The sequence below is a fragment of the Falco naumanni genome, chromosome 8, assembly GCF_017639655.2.
Source record: "Falco naumanni isolate bFalNau1 chromosome 8, bFalNau1.pat, whole genome shotgun sequence".
Classification (NCBI taxonomy): domain Eukaryota; kingdom Metazoa; phylum Chordata; class Aves; order Falconiformes; family Falconidae; genus Falco; species Falco naumanni.
This window is the reverse complement of record NC_054061.1, coordinates 35,320,201-35,341,451: the sequence shown is the minus strand read 5'-3', so window position 1 is coordinate 35,341,451 and position 21,251 is coordinate 35,320,201. Positions and strand designations below refer to the sequence as shown.

At 49.3% G+C, this 21,251-nt stretch overlaps 1 protein-coding gene across 17 annotated transcripts in view; it reads right to left on the bottom strand.

Annotated features, from left to right (window-relative positions):
• Positions 1-11,590: 11,590 nt before the first annotated feature.
• CLASP1 (cytoplasmic linker associated protein 1) overlaps positions 11,591-21,251 on the bottom strand; it is a 185,075-nt gene continuing 175,414 nt past the window's right edge. For all 17 annotated transcript variants that reach the window (XM_040602654.1, XM_040602652.1, XM_040602653.1 and 14 more), the window contains 3 exons: positions 20,381-20,587; positions 17,524-17,640; positions 11,591-15,747 (listed from right to left, as the gene is read on the bottom strand). In XM_040602654.1, coding sequence (XP_040458588.1) covers positions 15,661-15,747; positions 17,524-17,640; positions 20,381-20,587 — 411 coding nt within the window. In that variant the 3' untranslated portion in view covers positions 11,591-15,660. The remainder of the gene's footprint in view (positions 15,748-17,523; positions 17,641-20,380; positions 20,588-21,251) is intronic.

Below are 21,251 nucleotides of genomic sequence, written 5' to 3'. Positions count from 1 at the left end.
GGAGACCTTAGTTTGGACTGTAAAGCCTACATGCTGGCTTTAGTCCCAAGGGCAATGGCATCACTCCATGCAGGGAAGGACCAGCAGTTGCACCACCCATCTTGGGGCCAATTAACCTCGGAGAGCCAAGGGGAGGACAGCAAAGCTCCCCCTGGCAAAAGGTACCTTCTGCAGCATCTGTGAGATGGGGACAATCTGGGGCATAAGCAAGATTAGAAAACAAACCCTAATACAAAGAGAGCTGAAGAGATGGTTGGATGTCATTTAACCACGTTTTAACAACAGAGGAAGCCCCTGTTTAAAAATGTGTTTCATCTCCCTACAGATATATAATAGCTGTGGAGGGATCCTGGAAGTGCAGGGAAACAGCAGTGACTCACCATTCCCTTGATAACAGGGGCCTTGAAGGAAGACATGCTCCGTGTCCCCAGAAGACCTCCTAGTGGTCATAAATGCTTTGCTAATTTAGGGGTTTTGAATGCAAGGCTTGTGTGGCCTTCTCCAGAAAAGGGACCCTGCTAGAGCACCATCCTGTGCCTCGATTTCCCCACCTGCACAGCCAGGATAACTGGGCTGTTCCCACAGCAGCGCTGGCAAGATGGATTGGTTAATATTTCCTTAGTACTCTGGAGATAGCACTATATAAGTCTAATTACGTTTTATGCCCTCATGTGATAAGGATGTCATCTTGGATTAGAGGGGATTAGTTGTTAATGCCATTCCTGTACATACCGGTCCCCTCCAGGGCTTTGATTTCTGCTGAGAAGGTTTTTTACTCTGCTTTCAAATCAGCAAGGTCCTCCTAGTTATGTTAATCAAGGAAATCAAAGGCTTTTGGTGGATGAAAAGAACACTTGGTGGGTACCCGGATACGCCTTCAGCCAAGCACAGGTGTGTGTTCAGTGAACGCTGGTGCACACTCAGGGAAACTCTCTTCTTTTGGCATTCCTAAACCTTTGACAGGGGTAGGGGAAGGGGGCTGAGTGTGTCTCCTCCTGTGCACTGGGCTCCAAACATACCACTAAGTAATTAAGTACAAGTTTAGCACTTGCCCAAAACACGGAGGTTGACAAATGCCAGAGGAAATGGCGTGAGAAGCCACGTGCCGGCAGTGATTGCAGGGCAAAATTATACTGCGAGGACATCCCCAAATCCCAGCAGCGCTGCTCTCAAGGGAATGCTCCAATCTGCAGCAACGTCCCAGAGCAAGCAAGAGGGGAATCTGCTGCCACGCTGCATGCTGAGAGCCAAGCGACTCATAGGGATAAACATATAGCTGTGAAGTTTCCATCCCTTCACTGCAGTGAGCCTAACTGCGCTCAGAGGACTGCCTGGAGAGCTATCAAGGACTGAGCTGAGATGCCTTCCAGGGATCCCTTTCCAGTGGTCCTGCTTGCTCTGAGTGTTGGCTTACTCCTGGGCAGGGGAAAGATTTAAGCCTCTGACTCAGAAGGAAAAGGGCTGTCCTGTGCCCACCTCCCACTAGCATGGATTTGTCCCAGAGGAAACCCTGGATCCATCACCTATTGCTGAAGACCCAGAATTAGCCAGCAGTAGGACCCAGGCTCCTCCCAGCAGCAGGGGGGGAAGGATACCACCTCCTGGCTCTCAGGCCCTGGCTGATGGGAACAGCTTTGACTCTCCAGCAGAGTGAAGAAGCTCAGTGGAAAGGAAAACCTCCAGGGACTTCTCAAGCTGCATTCAACCTTCAGAGACAGATCCCACCATGGTCCTTTAGTGGAGACCATCTGCAGACAGGTATAAATCAGGGAGCTGCAACAAGAAGTGGTGGGAACTAATGAACCACAGCAAAAGTCTTGTAAACATCCCTAAATGTGAAACCAATATTCACCCAGGCCACATGGTGATGGCCAGGGAGGCATGTCAGTACAAGTTGGCAGGAGCATCTACCAAAATCCCAGGAGGAGATGTTCTTCCTGCAGCTAAAGCTGGGAGCAGAGGCTGACAGCCTGAACTTTTCACAGCAGCAGCACCAGTACCCACCCGAGTGGAGAGGTGCTCCGAGAGTGAAGAGGACCCATTGCAGCAGATGCTGAAGATGTTCGAAGGAGTTTTGGGGAATGTAAAAATCTCAGCAGCGGTGGAGCCCAGCATTGCCCTGGGTCCAGCCATGACTGAACAGCCTGCTTTGTGCACAATGTCCCAGGCAAGGACACCCTGAAGCTTCAGACAACCATTCACTGCAGCTCCTGCCACCCTGGCTGTGGGGTGGTGCTTCCCCCCAAGCCCGCAGGAGCAGACAGATGCTCGCTGGCTGTGGGAAATCAGCTGGACATGCAAGGGAAGCAGGGACACAGCTTTTGCAGTTTGTATTTCAATGGGAACACGCAGCTGAGAGGCTAAACTGTGTGTGAAGGGGAGAACCAGGTATCCTTGCAGTTATACACTGGGAAGACCACGTCCTCCAAGCAAGGCTGCCTGTCATTCACACGTAGCATTTTGGGGAGAGGTTGCTCCATGTTATTCACATTCCGTAATAAATGAGAATATTTTTTTCACTTATTAACACAAATAAAATGATTCCAGAGAAAGGAGGAATCGCTGCTTTCAGAAGAGGTTTAGGGTGCAAAGGGCAAGTGCTTGCAGGGCTGGGGGTTTCAGGGGACGTGTTGCTGTTGCCTTGCAGAGGAGCTGCTCCGCACCAGGAAGCTGAGGGAACAACAGCTCAGGCGAGCACAGATAAAGAATCTGGGTTTGTGGGTCTTCTGTGCTGCAACAAGAGGCCTGGCCCAGCTGGTTAGAGGGCACCAAGCACTGTGCTGAAGAGCCCAGGTGCCTGGTTTGAGGTTTTCATGGGGATGTTGGAGGCAGGGCTGGGGAATTAGATGCTTAATCAGTTTGTTGGGTTTTTTACTGGGGCTGAGTAAAGGCTGACCAGGGACATACAAAGAGGCACCAGGAGCCTTTTATGGTCACAGGAACACCCATGAGCATGCTGAGAGGGCACAGCTGTGAGGAAGAGGGTGGCCAAACCTTCAGCCCCGGCTCTGAGGCACCTGTGAGGGCTCAGCTAAGCACAGCGCAGGCTGAGCCTGATGGGAGCCAACCTGCACCGGGCTGGTGCTGCTTCTCCAGCATCAACGGGATGTGAAAGCCACTGGGCATTTCTGCTTACCTGGGTTAACTCTGCAAAGCAAATAACTACCTCCATTTATTTCTCATCGTTGGCAAGAAGAGCTGGCCTGTTGCAAGACAGGGACTAAATTGCTGCCACTGTCACTCTGGGTAGGTGCTCCCTGTCTTCCCAGGGCAAGAGGAGCTGGGGTATAGATAAGAGCATCCTATTTAACAGTCTCCAGCACAGCATCCTTAGCTCAGGCCAGTGCTGCAAGGCAAAGCTGAAGCTGGCCAGGAGGCTGAATTTTCACTCCTAAAAATAAAATAAAATAAAATAAAATGAAAAGTTAAGATTCTGAGGTAAAAGGTTAGTTTGGTGTCTGAAACAAGACATGTTCCCTGGAAGCTAATCCATGGCACAACAAGCACTAAGGGCAGCTGCAAGGTGGGGTGCCAGGGGATGTGGGGCTGCAGATGCCACCAGCGTGCCCTGGCTTGGCACAGCCTATCCAGAGCCTCAGCAGAGCCATCACCCTGGGAGCCCTGAGCATCACATTCCTTCAGCTGGGAAGACCAGCCTCCCTCCCAGCAGCTACTCCAAATGCATGGCACGGAGCCAAGCTGTCAGGGAAGCCAGCAGGATCCCATTAGCAGTTTTATCAAACAATGTTTTTTGGCAGAACATTTCCATTTTGGTGAGTCAGCAGCCTTGGAAAGTGCCTGTCGACAGCAGTGAAGCTCGAGGCGTGTGTATGGGGAAAGGCCCCTGGGACACACACCTGGCCTGGCTGCGTGGACACTGCTCAGGAAGAGCCATGCCAACAAACCACCCCACTTCTTGTCCAGTTCCCCTCCAGTCTATTCCTTCCCCGTCAACAGAAGAGGTCATCAAAGGTGAGTTTTCAGGTTAAGTAGACCACCATGCATTGGGTTAACACAATAGAAGGATTCACCCACTGGCTCATTCACTCTTTAGAGTTACTTTCCCCTTTGCGTGCTTGGTCAAATCATCGGTTTGTCAAAATTAGGTCTGGAAATAAGTCTATTTCATTAGTCTGACTGTTAAGTATTCCTCATATAAATTTTTCTTGCCAAGTTCAAGATTTCTTGCCCCATCTGCAGAGAAGAGATTATCACCCCTCTCTGCATTCACCTCTTGCGTATTTGAGGGCTGCTTTCATGTCTCCCTGGGTCACTTCTGTCACCCATTATCCAACGCAGGTTGAGCTTGCTGGGAGTCATCACATCCTTGCTGATCTCTGGCCTCCCTCCAACCTGCCCACATCTTCCCTGTGCCAGTGCAAAGCCAGCCTTTCTTTGTGTCTTCTCCCTTCTCCCTAGTGCCTTCTCCCGGCAGGTCCTCACGCCCGTCACAGGATTTACAACCCAGATGTTACTCGGTGGGAATGGAGTTGTCAGCGCTGTTGGAAGGGTGCAGGAGAAGGGCAGGAGATGTGGGCATGGTGGGAGCCAGCAGATAGGAGATTTGCCGGGAGCCCAGAAATGCTGCCGGCCCCCACTCCCTGCTCCCTCTCCAGCCGCTGGGTGGGGAGTTTGTACGCAGGGAGCAAAGCCGGGTTTTCAACATCAGTTTGCAGCACGTGGACTGGGGTTTCACCTGTCCCAAAACAGGGGATGGCTCTGATGCTGCCCTGGAGGGACAAGGCAGGGAGTAAACTAGGACGGGGACTTGCAGCACAGACAGGGTCATGGAGCACCTGCCAGGGGAGGGCTTTGTTTCTTTCCCCTCTTCCCTTCCACCCCCCACCCCCCCTCCTTTTTTTTTATATATATTTTTAATCAGGCTAAGTTACAGGAGGACTGACAGACTGCAAGTCTTGCTGGGTGGAACTCAGCTGCTGCCTCCCTCTCCCAGCAGTGTCTACGGGGCTGCAGACCATTGTGGCTGCAGGTAACTCCTTGCAGGAAAAAGCAGGAAAAAACTGGCAGGGAGTGGAAACGAGTGGCAAGCAGATTAGAAATCCAGCTCCTATTTATAGACCAGCAGTCAAGAAACTGCCCCTGTGACAGGGCCATCCATTTAACCCTTCCAGCCCCGAGCACCCACCCACCCAGAGGTGCTGAGCCAGCCCCTGCCTGTGCTGTGAGGGAGCATTTTAGCACAGGGGAAGCAGGAGAGACCCCACGCTGGGGCACCCACAGAGGGGGCAGCAGGCAGATCCGGGCACAATGGACCTTACAGGGGCTATTCGTCAGCAAGGATGGGGTTACGGTATAAGGTTGGGTTACCAGGACGAGGAAGAGAATATCCCAGCGTCCTGCTGCACAGCAGTAAGAGTGAACCAAAAATATTTCCTCTAATGGAAAGGTAATGAACAGGTTTTAGGGGCAACTCCAATGTTTCCAGCCTCTTTTGTGACCCCTGAGCTTTGGCACAGCTGAAGGTAATGGGAGCCGTCACTTTGAGGGCCACTGTGTAGTTGTTGCCCACGAGTGGCTGCTGATGCTCACAGAGGGCTGCTCCATCCCACACGTGTGGACTGTGGCCCCTACCCTCCGCTGCTCCCCACCACGGTCACCCCAGAGCTCATCGTCAAGAGGACAGCCAGACATCATCACCAGCTCCCGGCCAAATTCATGGGGATTTGTTAAATCTATGAGTGTTTCCAGGAAGAGGTCATGCAAACACCAAAACCAGTAGAGTTCACATTGCAAGTGCCCTGTACGTCCGATGGCTGGGACCAGGAGACGGGCAAAGTGTATGGTGGGTCCTGGCAAGGGCAGTCAGCACATCCCCAGGTCCAGGAGCACACTTGTGTCATATTCTTGAGGCTCCCCTTTGACTGCTACTCTATCTGCTGTCACTTACGGGTGCCTTTATGCCATACGCAGTCATTAAATACAGAAATTGGGTATTGCCAGTTTTCTCAGTCTCCTGTTTTCCCAGGTCTGGATTTCACCACAAATGATGTCAAGCAGAGATACGTCTGGGGAGGGTGAGCTTCATTATGAAAAAACCTACCCTCGATGTTAGCCCTTGGGGTATGCTAAACAGAATAAAAGAGGTGCTTAGCTCTGCCACACTGTCAGACTTCAGTATAACCCAGTTTTATCTGCAGGAGAAGAGAAAGGGCTGCAACACTGGACGTAAGAAAGAAATTTTTTTATGGTGAGAGTGGGGAGACACTGGAACAGGTTTCCCAGAGGAGCTGTGGATGTCCCATCCCTGGAAGTGTTCAAGGCCAGGCTGGATGGGGCTTTGAGCAACCTGGTCTAGTGGAAGATGTCACTGCCCATGGCAGGGGGGATGGGCTAGACAATCTGTAGGTGCCCCTTCCAACCTAAATCATTCTGTGATTCTGTAAAAAAAAAAGATGTCATAGCTGCTTAGTTGAGAGTTGGGGTTTGTTACCTGTCCAGCAACCACTGCCCGTGATGGAGATCGCCGAGAGAGGTGTGTGGACACACACCGGCTGTCCCACATCACTAGCAACGCAGCTCCTGCACCAGCACCAGCACGCAGAGAGGGGAGCATGTTTTCACTCCATTTCATCTCCTCTAGCTCCAAAGTCGGAGTGGCTCCTCAAGGCCAGCTGGTCCAGGATCGCCCCTGCTCCCTGCACAGGGACAGCTGCACAAATGTGAGGCTGGGTCCAGGGAGGTGTCATGGCGATTCTCCATCATTTAAGAACCAATCTTCCCCCCTCAGCTATAGGCCTCAACCATTTGCTGCCTCTGCCACAGAGAGAGTTTCCAGCTGTTCTCCCACTTGTGTCAATAGCTATTTTTACAAGATTGCTTTTCTTTACTTCTTAATTGACCTAAATCCTTCCCCTTAGCTTTCTTGTTAAAGGTGGATTTAAAGAGAAGCAGTTCATTATCTCAGCCATTTTTGAGTCATTATGAATTTCATCCCTCTCCTTATTAATTACTCATTACCCCTCAGCTCTGGAGGACCGCTTTGTCCCCAGTGCGTTTGCGAGCAGCTTCCCCGGCACCCTGTAATCCCCCCAGCCCCGCGTTAGCTCCGTCTGGTTTGTGCCGCCTTTGCTTTCCCCTCTGCTGCCCACTCAGCTGCTCCCCGTCTCCTCTGTTCCCAAACAGCTCTTGGCTCTCCATCACACCTGAGCGGCTGCTGGCGGCGGAGCCCTCTGGCCCCAGGTCCCTCAGCAGGCTGAAGCCCCACGAGCACTGTCCCCATGCACCCTGCCTACCCCAAGGGACAAGCGCCCATTCCCGCTGGCCCCAGCGCCGGGCAGCAAGGAGAGTTGCTGGCTCCTGGTTAATGAGCTGGCACTCATGTTTGGATATAACTAGTCCTTTTTTGGAAAGCAATGGCTTTGCTTGGCCTGTTTTGGTGCCTGCCAAGTTATGACAAAGCAGGATGGAGAGCGGAGTGATGTTGCGTAAGGGCCTGGGGTTTAACAGGCCGGTATTTCCCGAGCCTTTGGCTGCAGTCAGATCACCAGGGAGAACCTGAAGCAAGTAAGGATCTCGTGTGCTACAGCTGCAGCGGTCCAGGGGAGCACAGCCGCTGCAACGGTGTAGTGGTCCCCCCACCCACGCATGAGCGCTGCCCTGGCAGGGGGAGCCGTGCACAGTGCAGGCATTCAGATACTGACCCTGCGACTGCAACAACCTCCTCCAGCCCACTTCACAGGCACATATTAGCTATAACCCCATGGCACCCATTAATGGATCCATGCCTGGGGGTCACAACACGGATGGTCTTTCTCTGGACCTAAACTGGCAAGAGACACCCTCTACCCCAGCCTGATGTCAGCTGACTTCCATGACTGTGTCGCCCCAGCAGCTTCCCAAAACTCTTGCAGGACTTTTTTTCCCATCACAGCAGGGGATGGAGATTTATCTTCTGTACTCTCCTCCCTGAGGTCAGTATTACATGAATTTCTGCACTGAACCTTCTCCCAGCAGGCTCCTGCTCACCGGGGAGGGCCCTTTCCATACTTCAAGGATGTGTATGAAAAGGCAAAGCAGGAAAAATAATTGGGCTGGTAAAGGGAAGAGAGGGGGGTGTGATATTTGCTCGGGGAGGGTAAATGAGGGTTGCACAAGCAAGCAATTTGGGTTGCACAATCAGAAGCAGTAGAATTATTTAACTTAACAAGTTACCACTGATCAGCTGAGCTGCACTTTCTCAGGGGTTTTAAGCCAAAACATCTTATTCTTTAACTGAGGCAAATTAAGATAAGGCACCTGGTCCAGGAGTGCAACTCTGCTGACATGCACTGAGCCGGTCCTCAGCATATCCCTCAGTGGGAGGGAAGGGGTCACAAAATAATTTGAGGGGGTATGCAAAGAGCTGGGTTGCAAAGAAATCAGCAGCAGTTCAGACCCTCCAGAACAGAGAAATTAATTGAGAATGGGCTGCAAGCGCTTAGAGCAAGCCTTCACGCTTGCCAGGAATCTGCTAACTACCTTTAATTGCTGGCAGCAACTCTGGTTGTCCACCATAGGGAAGAGCCCAGCAAAACCATCGAGGCCAGCAATTAAAGCCATTCCTCATTCTCCATCTGTGAAGCAATCATGTGGCTTAGGACAACAGGGGACTTCATGACAAAGGAGCTACAAGGGACAGATACTTTGAGGTGGTTCAATAAACAAACAACCCCTTGTCAATACGATGCAGTCTCAGCCTTAAAGGACATGCCAAAATCCATAGAATCATAGAATCATTTAGGCTGGAAAAGACTTTTAAGATCATCAAGTCCAACTGTCAACATAGCACTGCCAAGTCCACCACTAAACATGTCCCGAAGCACCACATCTACACATCTTTTAAAAACCTCCAGGTACGGTGACTCAGCCACCTCCCTGGGCAGCCTGTTCCAATGCTTGACACCCTTTCAGTGAAGAAAATTTTCCTAATCTCTGGCCTAAACCTCTCCCGGCACAACTTGAAGCTGTTTCCTCTTGTCCTGTTGCTTGTTACTTGGGAGAAGAGACCGACCCCCACCTGCCTACAACCCCCTTTCAGGCAGCTGTAGAGAGCAATAAGGTCCCCCCTGAGCCTCCTCTTCTCCATGCTCATCCTTGTAGCCCTCCAGAGGTGCCTGCCCCTTCCTCCAAAGGCGGTGAGCTCCATGTCTCCCCGAGTCCCAGCCACAGCTCTGCTCCGCCAGGCCGCTCTGCCCCCCGGCTGGCTCGTCTCTCGGCACATGGGGACGGCCGGCTCCTGCGCCTTTAGAACTGCCTTCCTGATCAATGTCCAGCCTTCCCGGAGCCCTCGGCCCCCCAGGGCTGCCTCCCAGGGGATCTGTCAGCCAGGCCCCTGAACAGGCCAAAGTCAGCCCTCTGGAAGCCCACACAGCGGTTCTGATGACCCCCTCCTCGCTTCTCCAAGAATCAAAACCTCTCTCATTCCGTGATCACCGTGTCCAAGGCAGCCTCCAGCCATCACATCACCCACAAGTCCTTCAGCATGGATGGAGCCAGGAGGCTGAGTAAGAGGATTATTTTCTTCTGTTCCTGTATTTCATTTGAAGTAAACACCCCAAGATGCTCCTGTTGAAGTTTTCACTTGCTGCAGCTGCATCCCACAGAACTGTTGCCTGCTGCCATGCTGCTCCTGCAGCAAAGAAGGGTGGCCTGTGCTGGCATCCCCAAATGCATGAATCTCAGCACCAAGGCCTGCATCCCTGTATTTTCCAAGGAGATCAACAGAAGGTCAGACCTGGGCAGGAGGAACGAGCTGTTGCTGGGAGAAGACAACTTCTCCAAGAGGAGCTCTGTGCATCTGGCAATGGTTGGTGACGAGCCAGAAGCTGCAGCTCCATCTTGGCCTTCTTCCTTAAAACCTGAGCAACACTGCAAGGGTTCGGTAGAACCCAGCTGCAGGGTATGGAGAGGTGCTCTCTTGGAGATGGAGCAGGTGAACACCCAGCCTCTTCAAGCCCAACCCTTGCTGCCTGGTGCTCCAGAAGGAAAGGAGACCTCCAGCCACGCCAACAGCTCTCTGCATTGGTCTTGCACAAACTTCCAGAACGACCTATTTCTGTGTCTGTGGGATGTCCTTCTCCTCAGCCCCCACAAAGTTTTGCAAGGACTGACCATTTTAAGCACATGTCAGTGAAACCCAGCTCCCTAGATCAGGTTGTCCAATACCGCATGTGCAATGCCTCAGACTTCAGAGCTTTTCTCAGTCCCTCAGGGCTGTAAGGCTAATTTAGGCCAGCATCTGGAGTTTGACAAGGCACAGATGAGATAATGCTCTATTCGTTCTCTCTTCCCTTTCTTATAACCACAGGTACCCAGCACTGCTAGAGAAAAAAACACATGGGAAGTGCTCTGGGAAGAAGCCAGGGTCACTGGGCAAGGGTGGACCTGCCCTCGTACTGCTTCGACACACGGCAGTCAAAAAAGACCCTGCCACCACAGGGGTGAGATGGTCCATCTGCAGCAGGGAGGGCAATCACTGCTCTTCACTCCCAGCTGGGCCCCTGACCCTCAATGCGGAGGGGTCCCTGGGCTGGCACGGGCGGCGCTGGGTGGCAGCCAGGAGCGCCAAGACAAAGGAGGCACCAGCGAGGGGTTCTGATGCTGTGAATGGTCTGCAGCTAAAAAAACTACCCCTTGTCTGAAACTTCCCAAACAACTTTGCAAACTTGTTCTGGCTCAGTAACTAGCTGGAGAGTAAAAAGGACAGATAAAATAATCTTGCAGAAGAGAGGAAAGACAGTTTTAACTAGCAGTGCCTTATCCAGCATGGCCAGAACCGCTGTGTCCTGAATGCTGGTGTTCACACGCCGTGACACTCTCCACGTACTCTGTCTAGGAATATTCATGCCAATAGCTTCCCATAGGAAGCTCTCCTGACTCCCTTGCACCCACCACAAGGTATGTGAGGGCCTTTTACCTTGATGCTAAAGGAACAGCATCAAGGTAACAGTCATACCTTAGGGGATCCATTTCCCTACTGTAGAGCACAGCTTCACTGCAGGTTTTTAAGTTGTGATGAGCTATTACTCCCCCTGGATAACACACAAGCACTTGAGCGCTCAGGCTCCCTCACCACTTCAAATTCAATTTCTTTTGTCTTTTGGTACACAGAGACCCGTGCAGTTCCCAGCACCTCTTTCACCTGCCCAAACACTTCACCCAAATTTCTGCTGCCACGTATTCTAAAACCTCTGCAGTTCTCTTAACAAGCCTCCTAACACAGGCATCTTTTGTAGCCCTCGCTCCGTGGCTTTGCATGAGACCATCAGCTTTCAAAACAGCATATGGCTCTCCAGTTTGCAACATCACAAGAATCCCCAAAAATCACGACTTCCCAAAAGCTTTTAAAAGCCAACAACCAAAGACCATCACCCCAAAAGACCAGCTGCCTGCTGGACCCGCACAGACTGGCGCCTGTAGGAAACAGGGAGCCCACCACACACCCTCCAATTCATACATGAAAACACAGCAGCCAGGGCAGGAATAAGAGCAAATCCTTTACAAGCAAAGGCTGCTGAAGCAAGGACTGTGTTAGGTAATGAACCTACTTTAATATTTCTCCCCCCAAAAGAAACCAAACTTCCACTTATTCTAGGGCAAACTCAAAAGGTTTTATTTTTTTTTTTTTTTAGCAAATTCTATCACGTAAATGTTAACAAAAAACATCTGTACAATTGCCATGATACACTCAAAAGTGAAACAAATAAGATATAAATACAGATATGGATGTAACATGACAAAAGCGGAAAAAATAGAAAAAAAAATACATGCGCATGAACACGGTGCCAACACAAGTAATCATGGCTGGCATTTTTCAGAGCGATTTTTACTTCCCATTTAAAACATTGTTAGCAACGTCCTGCAGTATACTACAAAGGTCTATTTTTCTGTCCCTTAATATGTAATATTATGCTTGATAAATAAAGGGGTGGGGAGAAAAGGTTTTGATGACAAAGATGCGAGTTACATTACTTATACAGGTTATTGGTAAGCTAGTAATAAGCAATAAAAAAAGACAGTCTCATATTGTATTGTAATCCAGGCAAGCACACATAGTGTACCTTAAGAAAGCCACATGCCTCGATATTTCTGCACTACATGAGAACTACAGTACGTAGACCTGTGGGGCGGATGGATCCAGTATTTGCCCATGCCCACGGAGCACTGGTGCAGCCAACGGCAGAAAAAACATCCATAATCTGAGATTTCGGCAACCTTGCAGCCAGGAGCCGCTGTCTGCTGAGAGTTTTCTCCCATTCAGACTTCTAAAGCATGGTGGGCAAAGAAAATACACTTTTTTTTTTTCCTTTTTTTTTAAAGGTAGGAAAAATTGAAGCCCTGCATAACGGGCAGCAAGAAAGAAACAAAAAAAAAAAAAGGCAGCTGCAGTAGGTGGCTACTGCCAGGAGAATGTGAACACAAGCTTCACCGGTGTGGTGAGGCACTGCCAGCATGCAGATCTTTCTCTGCAAGCATGCGTGGACACTGTGATTTGTAGCCAGAGAGACCTTTATGCTTCCTGAAAGAAAAAACTGAATGATTGTACAGCTTGTTGAAGTCAGAACACTGGAGATCAGAGAGGTGACATTCAGAGCTAGCCCTTTGAGTACTTCAAAGGAAAAAAAAAATTAAAAACTGGGTCATGTTCAACATACTAAACAACCTTACTATGTACATTATACGCAATGATTTATAAATACCTAAGCAGAATGCTTTCTACTGTATACAGGTATAACACTTCTAGAGTACTCAAAGGATGAACAGTCCTCGACTGACTCACATAATGAAATTAAGTAGCACGTTAATGAGCATCTGTTGACAAACAGAACTGAATCTGATTCAGAAAGTAAGGCCTGGTTCTACCATTTGCAGCCCCAAGTGTGCCAATAGCATCGGAAAACACAGGCTTGCTGCTGGAGCCACGGCAGGTCCACGTGTCTTCCCAAGGCTGAGCTGTTAACTCCTACTCCTACTGTAGCGTCAGCGCGCGCGCCAGGGTCAGTTCAGGGACGTTACAGTGCGTTCACTCTCAGTGCATACTAACAGCATTTTATAAAACATATAAAATTATTTGAGAAGGAATTCAATTCCTGGAGATTTGCTACAGTGTGCCATTCGGAAAAAAAAAAAAAATCCCCAAAACCAAAACAAACAGCAAACTGTGATGGACCAAGCTCCATCACAGCTGGGAGGGACTAATCACCATCTGGTCAGCTATGCTGACCTTCTCAACCCCAGAACTGGAACACAAGATGCTGAACTGAGATGGGGAGAAAAAGAGGCATAAATACCAAGCAGTTAAGAGTACAAATTATATATATAAAAAAAAAAGCCACCAACAAAAACCCAAACCCACTACTAAAAATTAAAACAAGACAGCTAACTGCTGCCAACAAGTCGGCTGCATATTTCCTCAAAAGGGAAAATAAATGTGTTAAACTAAAATAATTTGAATCATTCAAAAATTAAAAAAGAATATCCTAACAAGCATACTGAAAGATGTTGAAGAGAAATGGTCCACAGGAACAGAGACACCAGCCATGCAGCAGCCAATCCTCCCTCCAGTGAGGATGGCTTTTCTGAGCCTGTGGAAAGACCCCGGGGAAATCCCACCCACCAGGACCGCATGGTTTCTCATGCCATGGCATTACTCATTGGAAAAGATGAAGGAACTAGCCCTGCTGCCAGCAAAAGCCTGGACACATCCTGATGAACTCAGGAGTAGGTCACCCCCTCTGCTCTCATGTGAGCAGGGAAAGGGACCAACAAGCTTTGCAACCCAATCCTGCACAGTCCCCACCAGCCCCAATCCCTCCTGAGCTAGGGAATGGCACGGGAGCTGGCACCAAGCATCACCTCCCAGCACAGCTGCTCGGGGCTGGGGCAGAGAGACACAGGGGTGAACTGGTGGAAAGGGAAGACAACAGGGCTTCACCCTCCCCATGGCGCTCTCCTGCTGCACTAACGGTAACACTCATGTTCTTGGTATGCTACCAGGGTGTCCCTTCAGCTCCCCGAAGGGGAAAAGGACAGAGCTGGAGAGAGACCGAGGCACCGAGAGCAGCCAGAGAGCACACATCCATCACCACCGCTAAGCTGTAAGCTGCAGGGTCCACCATACTCTTGTATCACTGGCACTGGGGGCAAAACCCCAGCTGTGATCCACTGCAGGTTCGGGGTGGACATGCCCACCAGCTAGGATCCAACCCGGGGCCAAACACAGCTCTAGCATCCTCCTGCTTCCCCACCTACAGGCAGAGGCAGGGGGAGCTCACCCTTTGCAAACAGAATGGTCGCCCTGTGGGAGAAGGTGCTGTGGGGTGTTTGACTGCAGCTGGTTTGGCTCTGACTTGGTCTGTGTCATCAGGCCACCAAAGGATTTGCCCTGCTGCACCCTCACCCAGAGTACCCTGCTGAGAGCAGAGCCCAGCAAGGGCCTTCCGCACCCCTCCGAAACGCAGGGCACCACGCAGGGCTGCGGTGAGGCTGGCCAGGTAGGAGGTTTCTAAAGGCAGGTAACAGCACTGCAGGCTCTTCAGGCACAGGAGGAGCTGTGGCAGGCAACCAGCACTGTCCCAGCTGGCTCAGCAGGTGCTTCCATGGGGTCTTTCTGTTCTCTTTCAGACACCGTTTCTGCCCTCTGGGATGAAAATTTTACCCAAAGCCCAAAGGAGTTCTGGGGACAAAGCCACCAGCGGGCCAGGTCAGAGCAGCAGATCAGCTACAGACTTCTCAAGAAAAATGCAGCTAGCCTTGCAAGGCAGCACTGAGACACAGCCCTGCCAGCTGCCACTGCCCACCTGCGGACACACTCAGCGGCCACTCCAGCACCCACCCAGTGTCCCATTCGCAGGCGTCAATCCCAGAACTGGGTTCCAGGTTCCCTTTAGGGAGTAACAAGTAACCTGGAGAGTCTCGAGTATATGAAAGAACTGAATGTGTTAGGAGGGGAGAAATATTTACACAGTCAATGAAAGCAGCAAAAGCCCAGCTGGATGGAGAGCAGTTACAGAGAAGTCAGCCCATCGGAGGTCTGTCAGAAGAACTATGTACAAAACCTCAGATGTTTAAGAAGAAACTACTTTTTCATTACTCACTTTGATACCTCTCAGTATTAAAGCATCCGAGGCTGGAATCACAGCCACATCCACAAAGACCTCCCCACAGAGAGCCCTGCACGTTAGGCAAGCTGCAACAGGGAGTACAAACAGGACCACAGGACTTGTAATAAGAAAAGAACCTAGCCAGCATGGCTGCAGCTGCAGGGAGAGAGCAGATAACTAGCACACAGAAACCAAAACCGGGTATGAACTAAAGAAAAAAGATTTGTTTGACCTTTACATGTGTCCGGGTTCTTGGACTCAGTTTTAGAACACTAACCTAAACATATTTCTGAGATTTCAGCAGGCTATACGAATATGTTTAAGTATGGCTTTCTGTTGTTCACTTTTAATGAAGACTGCAACACAGACCTTGTTTCCTTTACATTCAATACCAGTAAGATTCTACATAAAAGCTTTTAAGGGACTAAAATACTGATTGCAATAAATATCTGCATGGCCTCCTTGAGCTGATGGAGCGTGCCAGTGAAGAGTAGCAGAAAGGTCTCTGAGAGGCACCGTTGATTGCTTCTAAGTCTACACATATGTCCACATATCTCCATTAACTGTGCGTTGAAACATCTGAAGAGGAACTGCTGTTGCTGTTGGTGGTCTGGGCCCTCTTTATGTACAAGTTTAGTAGCTTCATCTGAAAGGAACAAACAAACATCAGAACAAGATTCCAGGAAAAACAGGCAGACAAAAGTCATCTGCAAATCTTAAAACTTGCATCCTGTGGTGAACTTAGTTTTGAGCGAGCTGATGCTGGGCTCTCTGGAGGAAAAGCAGAAGCAAAGCTCAGCGTATGTCGGAATGGACAGATGCAGGAGGGTATGCCTAGTTCCACTGAAGTTACAGACAGATTTAAGTGATTTAGGAAAACCTCTTGTATTTCACTTCAGCAGCCATCAGTTCACAGATCTCAGTCCTGCAGCCTGCTCTGGGCAAGCAAGATTCCCACAGAGGTCAGTAGGGCTGCAGGCACACCGGCAGTCCAAGAGCCATGGTCCCTCCTAGGAAACAGCCTGAACTCTCCATGCTTTACAAAACATTCATTTTCAATGTGACACTTAAATATCTTCACTAACTTGGTACGTCTAGTGAAAATGCAGCTATTAGACTGCATACACTTCCTTTACATGGCTTTGGGTTTTTTTTTGCCTTACCACCTTAGCTCCAGATCCTGCAATGACTCATGCACACATTTAACTTTAAACATGCAGGCAGTCTGCCTAAACCCAGAATTACTCACATGTTTATAGTTAGCTATGTGGTACAGTAAGTCCGTGGCACCTAGGATACTGGCATAATAAAGTTTCTGCAACTTTTTATAGGGGGATTTCCTAACTGCCCAAATATAATGAGGTAAACCTCAGCACCCATAGCTGTCTCTTTCCAGAGCAATTTGAAGGCACAAGTAATTTGTTAAAGGACAAGGCAACTCAATTCAGAAACAAAATCCAACTTCACTCTCAGGTTGTTTTGGCCTACACCACACTTCCTACCCAGGAAAGAAATTATTGCCTCAAAACAACAGAACAAAGCCTTCTGAACTAAGTAACTATTCACATGCAGAGATCTATTTCAGAAACAAAAATGCAGAACTCATCGTAAAATTGCCTAGAAATCTTGGGTACGATGACCTCAGGAGAAGAAATTTTGTGACAATTGCCTAGGCAGCTCTGAAAAGCAATCAATCAAACACTGCCTGCTTCAAGACAAAATGCCAGCTCTTGTCTGAAGGACAGAGCTGAATTAAGGACTTGGCTTCCCTTGTAGTATCAGGTCAGAATTTGAGTTTTGCTGCTAACCTGACTCCAGGGCACAAAGACATTTGAAGGGTCACTTGTGCTTGCTGGTGTCCCAGAAGGAAAGTGACACACCTGCCGTGCTATTTTTGTGAAGGTTTACCTGCATTTCTATCACAACCTGCTGCTGAGAGAACCCGCTCTCCCACACATGCCAGCCATGCATTCCCACCACTCTTTGCACCAGATTGCCTGTGCAGTCGCAGAGAGGAATGAAAACTAATTAATTTGTATCGCAGATCTGGTTTTCAGCCAGAGCATCTAGCTGATCCAACTGCCTGCACAGTCACCTCCCTGGATGCAATGCTGAAGGGGCAAGGTAAACGTGGCTGTAGCAGGAAGGACCCAGGCAGCGGCAGCTCGCAGTTACACAGGATCAAATAAATCAGGAAACCAATCTCTGAACCTCATCAAAATTTCCTTAGTGGGATTTCAAATGCTCATACCGCTGAGCAAGTGCTGTGCTGTCCTACTGGTGTTTGGCAGGGTGAGATAGGATTTAACAGTGTACAGAGAACTTGACCCAGAACTACCGTGAAGCCACTGGTCTTGCTGCTAGTAGTGCAAACCGTTCAGCTGGCTATTATCAAAACCCCAGAGACACATTACTCTTGTACCTTGCTTCCCGTGAGCTGTGCAAGATGAGGTTTCAGTTCTTCTCCAATTACTGAATAAATTGCCACTAGGCAAAATACACTAGCTTTACGGACACTGCTCTCTGTATTATCATAACCCTAGGAAACAAGAAAAAAAGGTCAGAAGTCAAACAGCACTTGGCAACATCTTTCTAGAGCAATATACTAGAAAGCTGATGAACATTTTACAAATTTGGCTGACCTGACAGATCAACCGAAAGGCCCTGCTTGACGCAACAGTTTGCAGCCTGAATACTCAGAGCAAGAGAATACTATTCACCCACCTACATCCTCTTTGTTCCTTATGTTATTGGTTATTAATATCACATTACAAGTTATTTAATAACTTGTTGTTTATAGCATTAAGCAAGAACACAGTTTCTCAACACGAGCTTAGGACTCTTATCAAATATACACACTCCTGTGTCCAGTTCAGATGGCCATATGCTCTCCTGGATGGTCAGGACTTCTTGGAGAGGAGTCCTCGTGCTCCCAGCTTGCCTTCAGAAAAGTCTTAAACACGGCGCTACACACCGAACTGCCTCTGTAACCTGGAGCTTCTTGATTATTTATCAGGTAGGAAATACCAGAGAAAAGAAAGTGTTGAAAGATCCCTGTAGGTGTGCTGGATCTCTGGCAGCTTCAGGGGAGCTCGAGCTAGCCACCAGGTCACTCAGCAACTGGTGACATCAGTCCTGTACTCAGGCAGTGACTCATCACTAAGCAGCCATCCCATGAGGAATGCAGACATCACTTCAGCCTGCTGGACACTGGCTCCTCCGGATGCAGGGTGACCTCTGCCGGGAAAGCTGGGAGCAGGGATGCAGCACAGCTGGGGCTGTTCTAGTTGCGGAGACAAAGTACAGTCTAAAATGACAGTCTGAATCCTAAAGGGTACTGATCTTGAAAAGCAGACCTAGGTGAGCTCTGAGAAACACCAAGCTATTTGAGGAGCGAGGTGGAAAAAAGGCTGAGCCCAGGCCCACAGAAGGGGAACACCCACCCACATAGACCCACTGCTGGGAGGACAGCTGGGACACAGGGGTGTCTCTGCAGGTCCCAGCCCAAAGGACCCTGAACTCATCAGACGCCTCTGCCTGACCTCAGGTTTCCCTATGGGCCTGGCATTTCGCTTGTGTGCATCCCAAATCGCTCCTGTGGGGGCAGGCAGGTCCATGCGGTGTAGAGGGCTGTGTCCTGGCAGGCACTGGGCTGGTGCCTTGTACACACCAGTGGGACCATCACCCCACCTCTCCTTCTGCCAACTTGCTTGCAAGGCAGCAGCTGCTTCTTCTCCAGGCATTTAATAACAGAGCCCAACAGTCAGAGCACTTGATCAGGAGAGGGTATGGGCTCAAAGTTCCCTTCGGCCTGAGAGTACTGAGATGCAGAGCATGGGAGAGTGTCTCACGGCCCAGCTCTATCCCCCCAGCTCCATGGGAGCCAGGGCTGCACACCGGGACCAGAGCAAGCACCGTGACTCTCCCCAGCCAAAACCCTGTTTTTGCATGGAGATCCTCATCTGTCCACGGGGATCCTGCCCCTGGCTGTCAAGCTGCACGCCTGTGCTCACGCTGCTCTTGCCCAACGCTCCTCGCCTCCTCTTCACCACTCTGCCAGTGCCCTCGGCACGGTAAACAAGCACACGGGTGACTCCCTCTGCACACATTGCTTCAGCCAGAAGGATCCCAAAATACATCCCAAACGTGAGGAGTAGATTCTTTTGATCACTATGAGTTTCTAAGGTGAAGAAATATCACTGGCAAACTAGGCTCTGAAACAAGATCCATTTTAAGACACGGAAGCAACTAATAAAACAAGTATAACTGCGTTTTTAAAGGCATGCTGCTTCCAAACTCTTCCAGTGCATTGAAGCTCCACTGTTCAGATTGCTGTCTCCAACAATCATGGCTAAAAGCTTTTTACAAGTTGGGATCAATACAGAATTGTCCGATTCCCAGAAGCTGATTTAAGAAAAGAATTTCCAGAGCTGACACTACAAAGCTGGGATGAACGCTAGGATGCACAAGGGAAATTTCTGACTTTGCTCTTGTGCAACTTTTAATGCTCACAATGAGGAGGCTTCTTTATCCCAGTTCTCCACCGAAGTCTTACCCACCCAAACATGTCCTCCCTTTCACATTGACTGATTTGTTCCTGTCACAATCTCTCCCCAGTGAACACACACATGTTCCTCCTCCTTCATTGCTGCTATTTCCCCTCGTTTCCTTCTTGCTTGCAGCCTCATCCCAGCCGCTGGCACTACCAGCTGCTTGTGCAGAGAAACAGAAGACAACACTGCTACAGCCAGTGCTGAAAGCTAAATTCACAATGCAAGAGCAAGCCTTAGCACTGGGAAAAACACAGCTCCCCACCCAGCCTGAGAGGGTTATGAAAGGCTGAATGAAGTCAGCAAGTAGTTTGGTCCTGATTTCAGAGAGGAAAGAACCAGCCTGCCTGCTAGGATTCAAATTCAAGTGCCAAGTACAATCAAAGCAAAGAACAGCTCAGCCAAATTAAAGGAGGCTGCAAGATATATTGTTTAGGATGTACTAAGAGAGCAGAAGATGTGGCTAATTCCTACTAAAATTTATTACACAGCTGCTACCAGCTTATCTAGGAGTCAGGCCAAGGTGTCTAATTGTGGAACATACACATAAAAATCTGAGTTTTCTTTGCCTTTAACAATAAAATCATCAAAAGCCCAAACAGAAAATCCTAGAGGGATTTACCAAAATGTGGCCCCAGAGGGTCCACCATTCTCTCTTAGGTCACAGATCTCACAAATTACTCAGTGGTGGTTTGTGCTCAGGAGCATTTGTGACATGTGATTCTGTACCTGTAACAATCCAGGAATGATATCAGGAAGGAGCTGATGCAACGATTCCTTGGAAATCCTCTCAATGACTTTCGTCTGCATTTTGATGGCAGCTAAATTAATTGGATAATCTGCAGTCTGAATGATGGGGCAAAGCACCTTGATGCATTGCTCAGGGTGGATGGAACTTGCCAAGGTGGAAGCAGCTTCTTCAGCAGCTCTGACAACCTGGAATGGAAGCAGAGCAAACCTTTATGTTAACGAGGTCACAATTCACAGCCAACACCACTGGTGTGTACTAGGAATGACTGCCAGGAAATGCTTGGGGATATTCATTAACAGATCTGCAGGAGGCTCTGTCAAGACACGACTGACTGAGAATTCACATCCTTTGCCTCCAGTGACATATTTGTTCCAGCCAGTAGTAAGAAGTCCATCCTACCTAATGTAACTGTGTCAAAGCTGTGGTTAGTTTGAAAGAATCATCTGTCAACCAAGATAGATAGGTACTCCCATCCTAGGAGAGGCAGGAAGATGACATCTCTCCAGCCACTGCCAAAGAACCCAATTCCACCAGCTTAGACTTCATACAAAAATTCTCTCCTTAAGCATTATAATGAATGACACCATTGCACCTCTTAGTAAGCATCTCACCCAAGCGTGTGGGTGCCCAAGGTGAGACACCCATACCTACACAGATGTGTCCCGTCATTGCCCAGGTGAACTATGCTGTAATCAAACCAGGCTACAGACACAGAACAGGTTTTAGGGTTTCCCTGACCAGGCAGCTGTGCTCTGAGCACATCTAACCCATTAAGGCAGCACTGGGGTCACTATAAAATATGGGAGAAAGGACAAGTGGAAACACTGATAGCATGCACCTTTTGCAGCT